The sequence below is a fragment of the Platalea leucorodia genome (genome assembly GCF_965183815.1).
Source record: "Platalea leucorodia genome assembly, chromosome: 5".
Classification (NCBI taxonomy): Eukaryota; Metazoa; Chordata; class Aves; order Pelecaniformes; family Threskiornithidae; genus Platalea; species Platalea leucorodia.
Window position 1 is genome coordinate 44,563,053 of NC_138827.1, and position 18,594 is coordinate 44,581,646.

At 37.2% G+C, this 18,594-nt stretch overlaps 1 protein-coding gene across 2 annotated transcripts in view; it reads right to left on the reverse strand.

Annotated features, from left to right (window-relative positions):
* Positions 1–2,476: 2,476 nt before the first annotated feature.
* The window catches only part of VAV3 (vav guanine nucleotide exchange factor 3), a 180,291-nt gene continuing 164,173 nt past the window's right edge, over positions 2,477–18,594 (reverse strand). For both annotated transcript variants that reach the window (XM_082311703.1, XM_082311702.1), the window contains exons 25-27: positions 18,270–18,399; positions 6,792–6,943; positions 2,477–5,028 (exon numbers count right to left, since the gene is read on the reverse strand). In XM_082311703.1, coding sequence (XP_082167829.1) covers positions 4,987–5,028; positions 6,792–6,943; positions 18,270–18,399 — 324 coding nt within the window. In that variant the 3' untranslated portion in view covers positions 2,477–4,986. The remainder of the gene's footprint in view (positions 5,029–6,791; positions 6,944–18,269; positions 18,400–18,594) is intronic.

Below are 18,594 nucleotides of genomic sequence, written 5' to 3' on the forward strand. Positions count from 1 at the left end.
CTTAAGGTCAGATTGCAGCATTTTAAAATGAACTCACAGATTTTCTGAAAAGCACGTTGCCAGGTAAAAAATTGTAACCCAGAAAAAGTCACCAATAACTCAAACATTTCAGGACGCTTATGACATAAAATCTAACTTTACAGTCATGTAAGCAGCAGAGATCCTTATAATGAATGGGCAGAATACACTACAGCAGGTCAGGAATTATAAAATGAAATTAGAAACCCAAATCTCATTTGCTATAAAAACAAATGGCTCTTTGTTCTGGAAAAGGAAGCTGCTAAGATCATGCAACGAATCACCTCTCTGCAGTCAGTTTTCGATGCTTAAACCTTTCTATATTTCTATTAGCTAATTATACATGCATCATATATTTCAGCATTTTGTGAAAAAGTAGGTATCATTAACATCTCATCTCACAGCTTTATGAAGTTAAAATTACTCCAAACTACCCTTCCTCCATATAGTGGACATCTAGGCAAGAGCTAGAATTCCATGTCACATGTCAAGAAAGGCTAGGGAATGTATTAACTTCTTTCTCTTACACGAATACATTCCAAGATTAAAAGTTGCATGCCAGTGATGACCCTACCTGAATTTGATGAGAACAGACACTACTGCAGCTCGCTAAAGCACCGTGCATTACACATACACACAGCATCTCTGCCTGTCATTTTACCTTTATGCCTGCTGTACTGGGTCTGGCTGAGATGGCGTTAACTTTCTTCATACCAGCTCTTACAGCGCTGTGTTCTAGATTTGTGACAAAAACAGTGCTGACAACACCCTGATGTTTTAGCTATCGCTCAACACTGTTGCATAGCATCAAGGCTTTCTCCGTTTCTTACTCTGTGCCCTCCCCCGCAGTGAACAGAAGTTGGGAGGGGACCCAAACTAACCAGAGAGATACTCCACGTCATATAATGTCATGCTCAGCAATAAAACGGAGAGGAGGGAGTGCCTCCTCTGTCACTCAAATGGAATAAGCAGTGGTCTCTGAACAGGTTAAGAACTTGGCTTTCAGATGAAGTAGTAATGCAAGGCTCTCAGCAACCCAGTTTGTAGCAGAGACAAGAGTCAATCTACTGTAGTGTCCATACAGTTGGTGAAACCGTATGACAGTGCTAGTGTATAAACTATATATGCCATTGCATCTCTTTTTCCAAAGTGTTGGCAACATTGATCATGAAATAGAAACAAACATTTTTGCACTGAACATCAAAGCCAACAGAACAAAACTTGGGTCTGAGGCTGGGTATTTTGTATAAAAAAGCCCCACTTTTTTCTAGACAGCACCTCTCTCACTTTTATGAGCTGCTAAAACCTTGAGAATTGACCTTTTCCTTCAAAGAGCACCTAGAGTTTTGCCTGTGAGGCAAAGGAGAAAGACATCCTGGTTGGCATAATTTTCATTGTTCAAGTTAGATTTTTTTTCAAGCTGAGATTTTCAAGTAAGCTTCCAAGCCTTAAAACTGAAAAAATTATTCAGAACACAGTCACAAGTGGTTCTTATGCCCTAATTACAGTGCTTTCTCAATTTCTCACCCATCAGAGGACACACATCTCGCATGTAAGGGGAAGGAGAACGTCTGTGACTGTGTGATATTGTTAACAAGAGAATTTAATTGAGAAACATTTTTGCATCTCGTGTTAGGTGTGACTCTTAGTTATGTGATATGTTCATGGGTAACAGGAAAATTATGCCTTACATCTGTGGAGATGTGTAAATGCCTCATTAAGTTTAATAATTATCTGTCAGAAGGGCAGTTCCACAAGAAAATCTCTGCTGCTGAAAAACAGAAGAACACAATAAAACAACATTGCAATTGTATCATCACTGACCTTGCTGAATTAATTTACCTGTCCAGAAATATTTTTATAAACATATTAATAACGAATGTAATATTGTAAAAAATGTATGCATAAGTTACACCATGAAAAGGTTATAAAGTAGCCCATGAAATTAGACACAGACTATATTTTCAGATTTGAGCTCCTGAATTTGTATGTTAATTCACATATGACAGAGGGAGAAAGCAGAAGGTGGAAGATAGAGGACCTTGCTATGAAACATGACGCATAAAAGGAACTTTGTAAGAACAACTTTTTTTTTTCCAATCAAAAAACTACTAGTATCATCTTTGACAGACAAAAAATCAATAGTATATGACTAATTCCACAACGTTCTATATAGCTAAAAAACAAAACAAAAACCCCCACCACCTTCCTGGATGTGGCAGAAGGCAAAGCATCCTGACAATAAAAAGCTTTCAAGGAAAGCTGTACTATTCGATTTACACTGACAGATCAGTTTTACAGCTAAACAAGGATTATACAAATCGGGGAAACCAGAACAGAACATTATCAACTTCTGCTCACAATGAGACAGTGGTCAGACAAACAAAGCACAACCTTCATACTAGCCAACTACACATTTTGACACACACCATTAAACAAAAAATTAATCAGTTTATTATATTTAACATATTTACAAAATAGTACAAATTAAAGTACTGTAACTCCATCATTGCATGACAACAAAAACTCCATACAGGCAAAAGCAGCACATGAAAGAGACACTCCAGAATATTTAGGAAGTCTTTGGTACTCAAAATATAGTTTAAAATGCAGCATTAACTCAATCAATACAGGGCATTAAACACAGACAGTGACATGTGTATCTATGCCACAAAAGTAAGTTTAGCTATGGCTTTCATTCTTCTCAAAGGCTGATTACTGGACTCAGGAATTCCTTAAAAGCTTTACAGAAACTTTAGGATGGAGAGACTACTCAAAACGATTCTAAAACCAAGCTGTTGAAAATGACTGATGTATTTCTCAACTCGTATTGAATTAAACTGCCTCTTCTCAGAACTATATAACAGCAAAGCACTAAACACTTCACAGGCCTAGAGCCTACTCCTCTACCCCTTGAGCAGACGAAACTGTGAAAGAATCAACTTTGTCTACTTAAGGAATATAGGATCAGGCTCACAATAGACAATAAAATTGCATGGCAAAATATGATCAAAGACCGCATACCCTAGTCTACACTGCTGTACACATCATTTACAAAATATGTTTTATGCATAATCTACATATTTACAAATGCTCTCAATTGTTCCATCAAGTAATGTACTCAACACAATCACAGTTTACATAATTTTGAGGTAAATCCTTGAAAAGTTAGGCACCAGCAGAGTTTCATCTGCAAGGCTGAATCTCACAAGTGAAGGATTTCTAATTAGAAGAGCCTCTCTTTCACCTGGTCACACAGCAGTGTATGCTAGGTGTAGCAGATGGGTAAGATGGTCGCAGAGACGAAGGGGATTATTGTGAATTCTCTGTGCTGTGCTTGGTTCTTCCTGACAGCCAGAAGGAGGCCAGAAAGAAGGAAAGAACACTGGGGACAGCCAAAAAGAATCTGAAATACATACTAGCAGATTCTGCTCTGTGGATGAACCATGGGTATTATGTTGCTTGTAGAGTGGGAAAAACTGCAGTGTTAAATCGTGCAGTGTCCATGCACGCTAATTGCAAGATGCCTATGTGAAAAAAGGACAGGGAAAAGCAAAAGAAAGGATGTGGGACAGGATGAATTAACTTCCTTGATTGGTCAACGTTACCCTAGAAAGAAAATGCATTTAAGAGCTTTATTTTCTTAGAAGTTTTCAAGCCAGGTTAGATATTATCTAAATATCTGAAACTGCACATCTGAAGACATCACCCACATTTATTTCAGCTTAAAACTACAGCACTTCTGACCCTCCATAAATATATTAAAACACTGCCTCACCAAGGGGTGGACACCACTTTACAGGGCCTGCTGTTTCAAGCTAGCTAACCTAGACACATTTTTCCTTGGGGATGTTCATAACATTGCAACAAGACCACTCACTCACTGAACTGCCATTAACATCCCAGGGAACAAGAGAGGAAGGGGCACAAAGAAGTCTGCAAGTTCCCTTTGCATTACCTTCTAAGAGCACAAAAGGTGACAGAAACTCCTGTCTAACTAGGAAAAGACAGCTTAGAGTTAGAAGCATCAAAGTTCATCTGAATCAATCAGGAGATTAAGATAAACAGTTTTGTTCTTGAGAAGTGACATCATCTTGCATTAGTGTATTCTCCTACAGAATAGGTCTACAATATTTATTTAATGTTAATGCTGAAAATTTTAAAACTCATCTTGTCATGACTATCCTCAGTTGCACTTTTATGGTCAGTTGCTTGAAGGAAAAAAACCTCACACAAAAAGGCTTGCGATAACAAAGAAAGTATCCCACAATTCCACTTTGTGAATGCTTTTTCAAGCAATACGACATTACTACACCTTTTTAAAATGTTGTCTTTAAACAAATTGTTAGAAGATTTAGGCAGGACCTCAAAGTAGTCGGTTAACTAATTATATACGCATGAATGCTACTCATGTTTACTACATTCATATTTCCTTCAGAATGCTTTTGTGAGTGTAAAACTGTTTGTAAGGTGATAAGTAAAGTAGTTTGATGTTTCAAGACAAGTCTACTGACTATGCTTGATGCCCACTGGAATGACTGAACTCTATTTTCTGCATGCAGTGATAAGGAATAATAAGCCTTCATCTCCTTGTACCATCACAGATGTTAGCTAGAGGAAAAGAGACTTATTAAATATTCAGCCATAGCTAGTATTCACGGTGTAGTACAGGGTGAAATGAAAAGGAGCATAAAGAAATTTGTTTTCCAGAGATCTTCTGGGAAGGTCAGGGTTGGTCTTTGTACTGATCCCCAGTGATGGCAAACCAGCAGGTTGTTTCTTGCACAGCTCTGGGCAAGGTAATAATCTGTCAGCACAAACTTCTGTATAAATCCTAACATTAAGACTGGAAGGTTCAGACAGACAAAAATGCTACTGTTTAAATACTTAACAAGACCAATAACACTTTAAAGATATTAAATTTTTACAATCCCTGAAACTGCTGGTCAGCAGAGGAAAGTTTTTAATTCATTCGTCTTCTTCAACATAAGTTGATGGAAACCAGCCCACCTAAAAAGGGGAAAAGCAGAACAAAATAATACATGAGATACACAGGTTTTTTGAAGATAGCTGAACTAGGCAAAACAAGGAAGGGTCTGTTCAGTAAATACAAGAATAAGATTACAAAGATAAACTTGACTGACCTGCCACAGTTAGGGTAAGTACCCTAAATAAAAGAATAATTTGCAGATATGATGACTTGGAGACTAAATCCACCCCCACGCAAAAAAAAAAAAAAAAAAAAAAAAATAATAAATTGAAAAGCCCAAATTGGAAGTCTAAGCATTCAGAAAAAGTCTAGAAGTGCCAGGAGCAGACAGTTTTACTACAGGCAGGATGCTGCTATTTTTTGAATGAGCAGTTAAATATTGAACAGGCTTCAGTCAGGTCCAGGGAATCCTCTTACAAAGGAAATAGTGACTGATTTGATTGCATTACATGGAGTTAGATACCATTGCCACCAACAGGAGTTTTAAAAAAGACGGAACTGGAAAGCAGAGTCCAGTGTTTCACACTTCTTAAGTTATAATGCTATCTCCATTCTGAAATGAACGTGTCAAAGAAGGATTCTATAACATATACAGGGAAGCAATGTCATATATTTCTGATTGTCTTATCTATTCACTTTAGGTTTTTCATTCAGACTTCTTTATACCTAAGTCAATTTAACACTCATGAAAGACCTCAAAACCAAACCTAGAGCATGACTGGAAGGAGTAAGTGCATAAACTTTGTTTTAGACTACCTTGCCAAAATCTCTCCAGAGATGAGCTGATGATCTCAAGTCCAGGCTGTGAAAGCTATCAGAAAAAATGCTAGTATGTAACAGGGCGTCCTTTAAGATGAGGGTAGCTGCATTAGAATGAGATGCTCAGTTTTCTTCACATGTAAAAAGTATATAGGATGACCGCTATTTCTTCTGCTTCCCTATTTCTTCTTGTCTAATTGACCATTTCACTTTAAGATCATAACCAGGCTCATGTACATAAAAAGAAACTTCTCCAAATTGCATTAAGCAGTGTATCTGGACAGCTACTTCAGCCAGACTTGCAACTTTCATTTCCAGCTTCCAGCCAATCTACCTTCTCCCACCTTGCATTCCTTGACCCTGCATCTCAGCCCTTTAGACATGGAAACAGCAGCCTCAAATACTTGTGACTGATCTGCATTAAAGAGCAGTATACTAGAATTGAAACAATATAGCCTTTATAGGTCAAAACTGAAACTTTACTTCCATGCACCTCTCAGAGTGCAGTGTAAAGCGACTTTGCAAAAATCCCTGCTAAATATGCCACTTTGTGTGAGCCACATTTTTAGAGATCAAAGCAGCAGCCTCTCATAAAAAAGGTGGCTGATTCCATTGCGCTGTAGTCTGGCAGAAAGGTGTGGAAATCATTCTGGGTTAAAACTGCTAAACAGACTTCCACAGCACCAGGAACCTGAGCTTTTGATCCCAAATACATGTGTGCAGCACAGTTCAAGAAAGTTCAGCTGTAGCTGTACTATTAATCCTGGTTATTTTTGAACCATATAATCTTGCTCAAATATTCAGCCTGGTAGGTCACATTAAATAACCAATTAATGTAGATGCTGGGAAAGCTACCTGGCAAGAGTTCTACCTGGCTCCTATGAAAGAGAGATGGGAACATGTTGCATCTTGTGAATTTAAATATACAAAGAAGGTTTATGATGTAGGAACACACCTTATTTTTCATAAAATCACTGTCAGTGAAGGCAGAAATGAGACAAAGGAAAGAAGAAAACAACCTTACCCTTCCATTTACTTCACCTCTCCACCAGCCATTCGCGCTCATCTTTGTATAAATTTTTACAACATCCCCTTTCAATAAGGACAGTTCTCTCATGTCTCTTGCACAGAAGTCATATCTGGCTATGGCAATGCCTATCACCTTTGGGCTTAGCACTGAAATGAAACAGACATTGATATTATTAGGGTTTGTTAACTGAAGGCTACTAAAGCAATGTAAATAGCAGTACTGTAAAATATAAAACAATTCTTTCACAACAACATACTCTGGCATTAATTTTATGCAAATGTGAAAGCAACTGCAGTACACAGATCAAGAAGGTTTAAACATAAGTAAAAGTTGAAGGGGTTTTATGTGATTCTTTTTAATAGTTCTTTTTATTTTTAGAAAAAAGTCAAACTAGAGGAACCATAAATAAAATATCCCCCACCCTGAAATTGCTAAATACATTTGCTGTTATCGTATTTTTGTGCTTCATAATAAAACTTGCTGCCAGTTACATGCATCAACATATTTTACAGGTCACTAGTTTCTTTCCAAAAGAATTATTAGCATTTACAGTTGATTTAACTTTAAACCTCTAATGAAGCAAAACAAACAGAATAAGGTGATGTTCTTTCAAAAACAACTCCCAAGTTAAATATTAATGCACTTAAAATTGGAAGCTAACATCAGCATGAGCAAAAAAGTAAAGAGTTTCCACAGGGAATTTGTATGGATCATTTGTTACAATCTGCAGGAACACTGGCTGATGTAAATCTACTCTTTTCAGGAGTTTATTCTGTAAATCACCAATGAATTTGTTCTACAAAATTTTTCATGAAGAAAAAAAAAATCTTTACAAATTTTTTCCTAAGTGTCAGTGAAATTCATAATTAAAAATTTTAAGCTACATCAGTATCCAAGCATTTTGCCAATGCGAAGCCCAGACATTTTAAGCAATACAAAGTTGTGAAATATTTTAAAAAAGCAAATGTGAAAAAAGCCTCATTTCAAAAACCAAACCCCCTCTCCCAAATAATTTTATAGGAAATTGTGTTTTTAACCCTGATGTAGAATGTCCAAACTGGCAAAAGAAACCCTCAACTCTTCTAATGAGATGAAAGTGGGCATGGCACCTAAGAGATAAAGGCCTTTGATTTGAGCAGTTTAAAAAAAAAACATCTATTACTCTACTGCATTTTGTAGTTGGACTGTTTGGCCCAAGCACTCTTTTTAAATTTTTTTCCATTATAGCCATTTCCTTTTGCAGTTGTTTTCCTATGTAAGTCACTGTAGATAGGAATTTATGAGCACAAGCAAGCTTCTTACTGAAAAGATTTCAGAAGAATTCATCATATGATCATGATGGATGACTTGATACAATGTACATATAATCATCTTTTTTCTCAGAACCCTTTCCAGTTTCTTAGACATTCCCAACCATCTTTAGGAAGTACCGTTAAGATTCTAGTTTTAGCAATGCCTTCAACAATGTAATACTAGACGTTCATAGCTAGTGGCCTTTAATTTAAATCAGGAACACAAAACATGGCAAATGAGCTAGAAAATCTTGACAGTTTCAGCTCTGCTTGTATTTAAGATTTCTTCTGACCCCACTGGGGGCATTTCATAGAAACAGAGGCTTTTGTGTAATAGTATTAAATACATGAAAATCATTATATATGAAAATATTTTAGCTTATGGAGTCAATACAAACTATTTTAAAATAGCAACAAATACTATGTTTAAATTATCGTTAGATATTTCGCAAAAACAGAATGCCTAAAAAACTGTTTTGGCAACAGATCATGCCATTAAAGTTTAGTCCAACATTTCAGACTGCTTATGTAGAGTATGCTTATCAGATACTTGATACAGAATGGACAGGATGCCATAAAAGAGAATCAGCATCTCAATTTATTGCTTATATTTACAATATGAAGATGTTGTAAAAAACTAGGCAATATATTAAGCATAGTGAAGTTCAAACATACTTCTTCCCCTCTGGGCAAGTCAGATGTAGATGATACTTGCTTAGATTCTGACATGAATGTTATGTCCTATACCTTATCAGGATTTCAGTAATCAGTTTTACAGGGAAAGAACATGGGCAGCAATTGTTTTAGAGAAAGGAAAAAAAAAAAATAATAACAAAAAGAGCAGTTATTGCTTGTAAGGTCAGTAACTATTCATAGGTGTGCAGCAGTATCACTAGCAGATCTGGGGAAGCATCGCAGGATGGAAGGAGTGATTCTGGGGAGCAGGGTATCATTTCAGATTCTAGAAAGGAGTTAAAGGGGCCAGGAAGATGATGACATGAGGCAAAGATGAACAAATTCAGGAAAACATGGAAGAAAAGAACTAAGGAGGGAAGAAATGCAAGGAAGAATAATAAAGAGGGAATATACTGAGGAAAATCAGGATAGAAAAAAAAAAGAGGAGCAGATCTGTGGGAAAGGAGGACTTCTAACTCTTTTTCAAGTTGTGAAGCTAGAGAGGAAAAGGAGAAAGAAGAAAGAGAAATAAAAACCATGTCTCTCCAAAAGCCTTGAGGCAGAAAGTAGCAGAATTTAGATTAATTTAGAATCCAACGCCCATATTTTCAAATAAAAGTGATGCTCATGATAGGAAATATATATAAAAGGAAGACAGATGAGTGATGCAACACAGGAAAATGACAGTGCTAATTTTGGAAAAAATATTAACCATATCACTCTGGTGACATAGTCACAAAAACAACTTGAGTAGAGACTATCAGCCCTGAGTTTCCAATCAGAGCTGTCCCAGGATAAATGAAACTTGAGGGAAGAGAGCCTGAGGAAAGGACATCTGTACAGATGGGAGAGAGAAGAAACACTGAGTGAAGGAGAGAAAGAGGATAGCTACAGGGAGAATGAGGAAAAAGAGAGAGAATGGGATTAACAGCAGAGATTGATGGAAAGAAAGTGTCCAACAGGAGAATGTGAATGAGAAATTAAGAGGGAAAAAAGAAGAAGCGAGAAAAAAGAAGAGAAGCTATTGAGAAAGCAGTAATAAATAAACCTTGTGTATTAGGAGGAAGATACTCAGAGGATTAACAGGAAATAGAGTGAGAAATCTGAGGGAGGTGAATAAAAGGTGCATGTGTGAATGAGTGTAAACACTTTTGCTTAACCTAGCCTTTCCTCCTGCAAACAGGAAGAGAAGACAGAGAACTACAGTCGGCTTTGATTCACACTAGAGTATGTTGGAAAAGTTTCTCATTGACAGGGAGATAGATGTGCTGCAAATGAATTTTAATACTATGATGCCAACTGATGAAGGAACTGGGGTGTAAACAAAAGAGGCTCCGTGTGATCACAGCAGGCTGGTCTAGCTCACGTTTCTGCCTGTGCTTAAATTCCACAAGGGTCAATGTATCATTATAAAAGCTGTGAGTAATTCTCTCTCTCCTGTGGTATGGCCTCCTTGCAATTCTGCAGCCATACCCCCTAAGGGTTGCTCTTGCGTATTAATTTCCATGCTCCTTGAAGCAGTGTACATTTACTTGCACTGTTTAACCAAACCTCAGTTCTATTATACAAGAATGGGCAGCACCTCCAGTAGTGCTCAGTAGTTGGCTTAACCCTTCTCCTGCGTTACCAACTTCTGTATCAGCAGAACTAAGCCAGGTCTGGAGATCCTTTTGAAAAAAATACTTGTAATATCATGAAATAAGTATTTGTTCATTTACTGTAAGCAAATTCTTTGGCTATTTCAGAAAAGATGGTTTTACTGCGAACATATGAAGTCCCATTCAAACAGGTAGATAAGCTTAAATTAAGAATTACTAATCAGTATTTTGCACTTGTATAAAGGAATACTTTACACAGCATATTGTGATATGCAAGACATTGAATCCTTACTTATTATTACTTAAGAATTTTCTGATACAGCAGTTTTTCATGGGGAAAAAGGAATATAAATATCATTTGTTGAAACAATATATGGGAATATATGGGAATGTGTGATAGGCTTAAAGTAACCCTGAGTCTTGATTGCTGTTCTATCACTGTAGGCCACTTCACAATTTTGTTTTCATGGAACAGATACCAGTTTCAGTAAGAACAGACTTTACAATCAAGTACTGTGCAGTTGATGAAAGAGAAGCTTACAGTGTTTACCTACCATAAAGGACCAATACTTAACTCCTTTGTGTTCTCTGATTCAAATGAGGTGAGTGCTTCAGACACTCCAGCTGAATGTCATGACCACAGGGCAAACGGCCACACCAGAATGGCTTTCTATTCATCTTTTCTACAGATGTGTCCCTTTATATAAGTAAATGTCAACTGGAAGAGTGCCTTAAAGCTTGGATTCTCAGTCAATGTTGCGACTACTGAAAGGAAGTAAAAGTATCTGCCCCCCCGCCCCCAAAATCTATATGTAAGGAGGTAGAAATGGAAGAAACGGACTCCAAAACAGTGAACAACTGAGGGGCAAAACATTAAAGAGCAGTATAGGACATTGAGATTGAAATCCCTGGCATGAATCGAGGGAGGGCACATCAGAAACACTCTCAGCACAAGTAAGCACACTAGCCATTCTACTACCGAGCTGCCACCTACATCCTTTTCCCCCCTAGAAACTATGGAAAGCCTTAAGAATCCTTCTCAGAGCACTAAGCAATTTGGATGACCTCTGTGGGGCAGGTGTAAAACATACTGCCTACTCAGCTCTCCTAGTCAGATCTTGATGATGACTACATCCCCGTTCGTGCATGCTAGACACCTCCCTTTCCCTGGTGCAAAAGCCAGCCTCAATCCTGATTTGCCCAACTTAGGCCAAGTTGGGTACCCCCTGTACGCAGAGGTGTGACAGTCTAACAGTGAGTGAATACTGCGTTCTCAACAGTAGTAGCTCCTTCCATATGCTCCTCAAAGGCATTTACCTTCCTACCAGCAAAATTCTTCTTGAATTGTCCCGCGGTGCAGTTCACCTCTGAAGACTAGGTCTTAGAGACCAGAGCAAGTCATAGCCATACTGATGCACTAATTGAGACTACCACTGCTACAACTTTAGAGCATTTTTATGCAGTCTCTTAGTTTAAAATGTTTGCATTTATTAAAGCCAGAGATGGTTAAATGAGAATAAAGAAAACAATATTTAGAAAACAGATGGGTAAAATTAATTAACAATGTTAATGCAGAATTTAAAGAAAGCATTTTCTACCAAAAAACTACTGTATTCTAAGATGCTGCTGCAGTATGGTTTGCTGCAGGGATGGGACGAACACATTATCTACGAACAGTGAAATTCTCAGGTATGTGCATTTGAACAAATACATTAAAATATATATATAGCTCATAGATATCAACTACATAGCAAATTAACAGTCAATTGATCATTCATTGAATCTGCTGCAACTATTGAGCTTTACAACACCTGTTCAAACTGCTTATTGTAATATATGCTTTTTCAGAAGTTTAAAAGTTTGATTTTTGTTACACTCCAAGAATAACCCATAATAACAGTTTTTGGAGTCAGAGAAGAACTGCAGTATTAGATTCGTCCCTTCCCTTGCTTGCTGCATACAGAAACAACAGGAGCAAATTTAGAAGAAATATAAAAGCAGTAAAGCAGTACCTGACCAGAAAGGAGTGGAGGAAGGGGGAACAAAGCTGAGATCTGGAGGAGTTACAAAAGAAAACCCACAGAACAAAGAAGGGGCTTAGAGAAAGAAAGAGAAAAAGAGAAAAGCAAAAGAACATTGAAATATTGGCACAAGATTTAAATAATAGTTTTTTAACTATATAATTCATTGATAATAAGGAAACTAAGGTTCCCTAGTAAGGATGTCTGGAAGGAAATTGACTATAATAACTAGAAAATTTGGATCTATGATTTAATTTTTAACAATTGCATTTTTCAAAGAGTAAAGTAGAAAGAAGACACACATTCAGGGTTTAGAGAAGCAAACTGCAGACTCTTGCAAATATTGTCAGATTTAACAGAATTTTTTTTGTTGTTCTTTAACTTTGTGCGCCCCACTTCTTAACAGTACAAAAGCAGGAACTCGCACATATGTAAGAATTCCTCTTGAGCCCAGGAAGACTAGTCACACGCCCTTAATTAGGAATACAGTCTAAGTACCAGTTGAACTGGGGTCTCATAATATGCATGGAAAAAAAGTATGCATTTTGCCCTGATAATCATTAACATTAATAGGAATTCCACAGCTAAACTACATCCTCTAAGGCCCAAAAGGTATTGCTGACCTCTGCAGTTTTCCCTGACTTGAGAGAAAACCCTTCAGCCAGCAAAAAAAAGTATAAGATTGGCCTAGACAGAACCAGCACCTAGTCCCTATAACAGCTTCCTCAGATGAAAGGTTAGAGGTGCACTTACTCTATTGCCAACAAACCTAGGGTCAACATATTTTTAATTAGATTAGATTAAATGAATTAAAAATTAATTTAGATTAAATGAACTAAAATCACTTCAAATGGAACTACAGTTTGTTGACATGTTCTCACATTTTGTCCCTCTTTTGAAGAGGTAATGAAGATCTATAGTGTACAAAATCTAATAAAGTTGGGATCTTTGCTCCCAGCTATGATTTGGAAAGGGAAGTCCAAACTCAACTGGATAAATGATCATGTAGCCTCTAAATTATGCCTAATATTATCTACAATTACTGACCAAGAGTGTTCCTTAAAAATGTAGCAGGGTTATATTCATCACATACAGCTGCTTCCCTGAATTTATTCTTGTGACTACACATGAAACAAAATCATTTTGCTTCAAAATGGTTCTTTGCAGAAATGACAACTAGAACTATTTTATGCAAGGAATTAAGAAAGAATATATGGTGGAGGTAATGACACAGTTTTGTGCATCTTACCTGGATGAGTATAGATATATTTGTGACAATCACACCACCAGCGTAAATAAAATACACAGGGCGGATACTGTATTTTAATTTTCATAAGCTATGGGTTATTTGTTAAAAAAACCCTGCAACATAAACCAACAGCAGTTTACGTTAGTATCTCGAACTAATACAAATGAAACACACTCCAGGGCCTCTTGAGCACTAGAAACTCCCTTCTGATCCTTCACAATGATGATTCTTTCTCCGCCTCTAATACTAAAGGGATTATCTGAGAATGCATGAGGTTACCTGAGGAACTCCTTTATACTGCAGCTAGTAACGCCAGGTGACAGCTCTGTGCTGAAATGTGTTACACAAACCGAAAGGGCAACTTGACTGAAGTAGTGTGCCCATTCTTACAGAGAAATAACTGCCTTTATTTCTAGAGAAGTACAATGTTAGTGTGCTAAAGTAGCATGCAGGAATAAAGACAGGTTAGGTGCTATATAGGGGGTGGCTGGTCCTTTCCTGTCCACACATTATCTTAATTTTTTGAGACTTTTTCTGTCTGATGTAACTAGAGGTTTGGTTTTACATGTGAAATTCTGGATAACTAAACCTACGTGGGCAAGGAAATCCTACTAGATTTCTACAGATAACTAGTCTATTTTTAAACGTCACTGATAAGGGTTTTGGTGTTGGCTTTTAAGGAGAAAGGCTGGGTTCTTTTGTTTCCTTAAGGGTTGGGGTGACGCTTGTTTTATTTTACTTTATTAACAGATACTTTTACACGGTTAATGCGTTAAGTTGTAGAACGATATGATATAACTAGTTAATGTACCTACTCCTAGTCTACAGGTGATGAAAAACAGTCACTCAAACAGTATTTGGCTTCATAATTTAGGTTACATTAAAATCTAAATTTCATAAAGATTCAGATTTCTCAGTATGATTGTGCTCGGCATCAGCAGATTGGAATAAAGTGCCAAAAACTATTCTGTGGAAGAATGTCAACTTTTCTTCCATTTTTGCCTTTATTTCATTAAATGGTCGATCACCCCTCTAATCTAATGTAAGAATTAGTATTTTTCTGTTTAGCAAAACAAATTCTGATCATACTATGTTAAGAAAAGCCTAGGACTGAAAAATTAAGAAGAAAGAATGTACCATTTCCCCAAAAACCTGCCTAATTAACTTGAATTTCTATATTGAGAAAAGTGAATGTCTGACAGCTTTTACAACCACATTAAAAGTGTACAATAAATATCAGAACAGAGTGGGTGACTTCTGCAAGACCAGGAGACTAAAAAGCAAAGTTCTAATTAAAGTGGGAAGCCAAATTAACTATCTCCATAAAATGAGGATTTTTGTTCTAAAAATCCAGTAGATGCTGAAGGGAGAATCAAATCCACTGAAAATTTAAGAAGTTACAAGATTATTTACTATTTACATAGGATGCTGGGTTGCATCAAAAACAGCATCATCAGCAGAGATAAAGAAGTCATCATCCCTCTCTAGTCAGCGCTTGTCAGGCCACACCTGGAATACTGCGGACAGTTCTGGTCCCCGTTACACAAAAAAGATGTGGACAGCCTAGAAGGGGTCCAGAGAAGGGCCACCAAGATGATCAAGGGTCTGGGAAGCCTGCCGTGTGAGGACAGGCTGAGGGAGCTGGGTTTGTTCAGCCTTGAGAAAAGGAGGCTTAGAGGTGGTCTCATCACCATGTACCAGTACTTAAGGGGGAGCTACAAAGAAGATGGAGACTCCCTTTTTATCAGGAGTCCCATGGTGAGGACAAGGGGTAACAGGTACCAGTTACTCCCAGGGAGATTCCGATTGGACACGAGAGGTAAATCTTTCACAACGAGAACAGTCAATCATTGGAATAATCTCCCCAGGGAAGTCGTTGACTCTGCTACGCTGAACACGTTTAAGACTCAGCTGGACATGGTGCTGGGCCATCTCGTCTAGATTGTGCTAGAAAGGTTGGACCAGATGATCCTCGAGGTCCCTTCCAACCTGGTATTCTGTGATTCTATGATATCAGAAATTACAAGTGAACTGAAATGCCACTTGATTTTTCTTTCCTTCAACGGGTAAATGAAAACATGACAATTACAAAAAATGCATATAATCCTTTCTCACATTGTTCTAGAAAGTGAAGTTAATTTGGCATTGCCATTCAATTTCACAGCAGCTCAAAGACTTTGGCAGCAGAAAATTATACAACTCTGTCAAAGTCTACAGTGGTTCAACTCATGTTTTTTAGAAATACTTTTCCCGCTTATTCTGTCAATTATATATGGTAAAGACCAGCTGTTTTGAGCAAGAGGCTGAAGCCTTTTTAAAAGATGAACTCATTAAAAAATCCAGATACAGTCCTGTGAATAGTATAGTGCAAAATACCGAGTTGAAATCCAAAACCTTCTTAAAATCAGCTTCAAACTGCCCAAGTCCATTGCATTCACTAGCATCAGCTCTGTGCTTATTAAAATATGGTGAATGTGACACTGAGTAGTTGCACAACTGAAAAAAAAAAAAAAAAAAAGGGAAAGTGCCTCTCTCTTCAGCTGATCTGTCTGGCTTCCTTTCAACAACTGTTTTTCTTACATTCAGATTAAGTGGGAAGAGGTCAAAAAAACAGCTGTGTGGCCGTTCTCACTGAGGGCTGTGAAGTGAACTCTATGTTCAACCACTGTCCCACGACTCATTTGCTTCCTCTACTAAACAGAACTTTAAAGTTTACCAATTCTTTCCAAATTCAGCCCAGCAGGGTTCACACAGCCTAGATATATAGCTATTCTAACATCAACTTGGTAAAAACTAACAGGATAGCTTTAAAATTGAGCAGTGCGACTCACAGATGGGCTGTTAATCGTGGAAATTTTGCTTAAAAAAACAAAACCAAAACCAACCAACCAAAACAAAACAAAAACCCCACACTCATGGGGACATGCAAAAAGAAAACTGTCACATCCATTAAATGACAGTGTCATCCAGAGTCAATCTAGGTAGGCTAGCAGAATTGTGGAAATCTATTAAATTTTATATGAGGAGTCTGAGAATTGTGAGGGTTTTTTGATCAGTTTGGCCTAAGACAAAACCTGGCAGCTCGCACCAGCATAATCTGTAACATGAAACAGCTGATATTTACTGTAGCAGATATGCACTTTCTCATCCCCTTGACCAAAAAGAGAGCATCCCACACTTATTTTTCTCTCTTCCACGTTCTGCATAAAAGATCTTGTTAAAAGAAATGTTTTCTTTTGTATGTGGACCAAAGGTAATGAGGATGTACCACAAGTCTTGTATCCTTGTAAAGCACAAAATGATTGAACTAATGTTCTTGCAGACTAATAAGTTGGGGGAACGCTGTAGATACATTCATTCTAACTGGCCTGAGAAAGAAAAGAAAACAAATTGGTTCTGCTCACAGTCAATAATAACCAAAACAAATGCAAAGTAAATTAAGCAGGGCATATCCTCTCAACAATTAAAGCCTCAATGCTGTGAGGAGGTAAGGGATGAGGAAAGCATGAGAGATGACAAGAGGAAGAAAGAAGCAAAGGGAGATCACAAGCTAAAGGGAGAAGAAAGGATGGGACAGATAAATTCACCAAGAACGGAGATGTATTGAGATGCACCATAGCAGGGAGACAACTGACAGAAGTCCTGGGAAGCAGTGAAAGAAAACAGAAATTGAAGGAATAAAGAGGAATTGGGAGAGAGAGACAGAGAGTAAATGAAATGCAGAGTCACACACTGGTTTCTTACAATCATCTGTCCTAAATTATCTTCACTTTAATTAGGAGAGGAAGAAAGTCTCCAAAGTTATAGAAATGTTATGGAACAGAGGCAAGCAAGTAAACAAAAGCTCACAAACACAGCAAATGAAAGTAACACAGCCAGCTTCATCATCACAAAGACTAGACTGGACTCTATGGCCTTCCACAGCAGTCTTCATATTGTTAAAATCTCCATCAATTTTTAACTTCCTCTTATTATCTGTTGCAGTACAAAGATATAGCCACTGCTAACTTCCACTTAAGTTGTAATAAGTTAAATAAAGGATACCACATGCATTGTAAATCTTCTCAGTTTATTTCTAAACTTCAAAACTTTTAAACTGCTATTTACATTGTACAGTAGTTCATTAACTTTCAGAAGCTTAGAGGCCTCTAATAAACATTTGAGGTTAAAAGGCAGGCATAAAAATAATTATGATACTGTAAATCTAATGGGGTTTTTGAGAAATTTATGTGGTATTACTGAGATGCTACTTCATACGGCTATACTACAAGACTGATTTATTTAAATCCCTTTTTAAGGATTAGAAATTGTCACAGATATTATTAACACTTGTATCTACATGTATGCAAATGTCTGAAAAAAAACAGGCAGGATGCAGTTTAATCTCTCACCAGCATGCCTAATAGATTTTTGAATATCAGGGAGATTTTAAGTTTGGCAGCAAGACAAACTTGCTAGACATGTTTATAAACCTCCTGGCAGATCTGAATCTGCTTAGCTTCAAAAAAATCCTAGCTAAAAGCATTACCATATTAATTGGTTATATGTCAAAAATCGAAAATGAAGATGTTCAAAGTACCTTGTCCTTTTAATATTCATATGACAGAAAATAATATACAAACATTTATAATACTCACAGTTGCCACCTGCTCTGTTACTCCTTTGTCCCACTGAGTTTTCAGATTCTTTGTATGGAAATTGAAGAGTAGTATCCAAACTTCGGAAGCCTTCTTTGAGAGAGTGGTGCTTATAGTATTCTACGAGCTCCTTTCAGAAAGGAAAAATACTATGTCATTGGAAACTGAAATCACATCCATTTCAACATTCTGGTGTACAGTCAATGACAGTTTTAACCTTATTTTATAGTAACCTTATTTTATAATACAACATCCCACAGCACATGTTTATTTTAAAAAAATCAAGTATCCTAAATATTGACTGCTTTTACACGGCCACTTAACT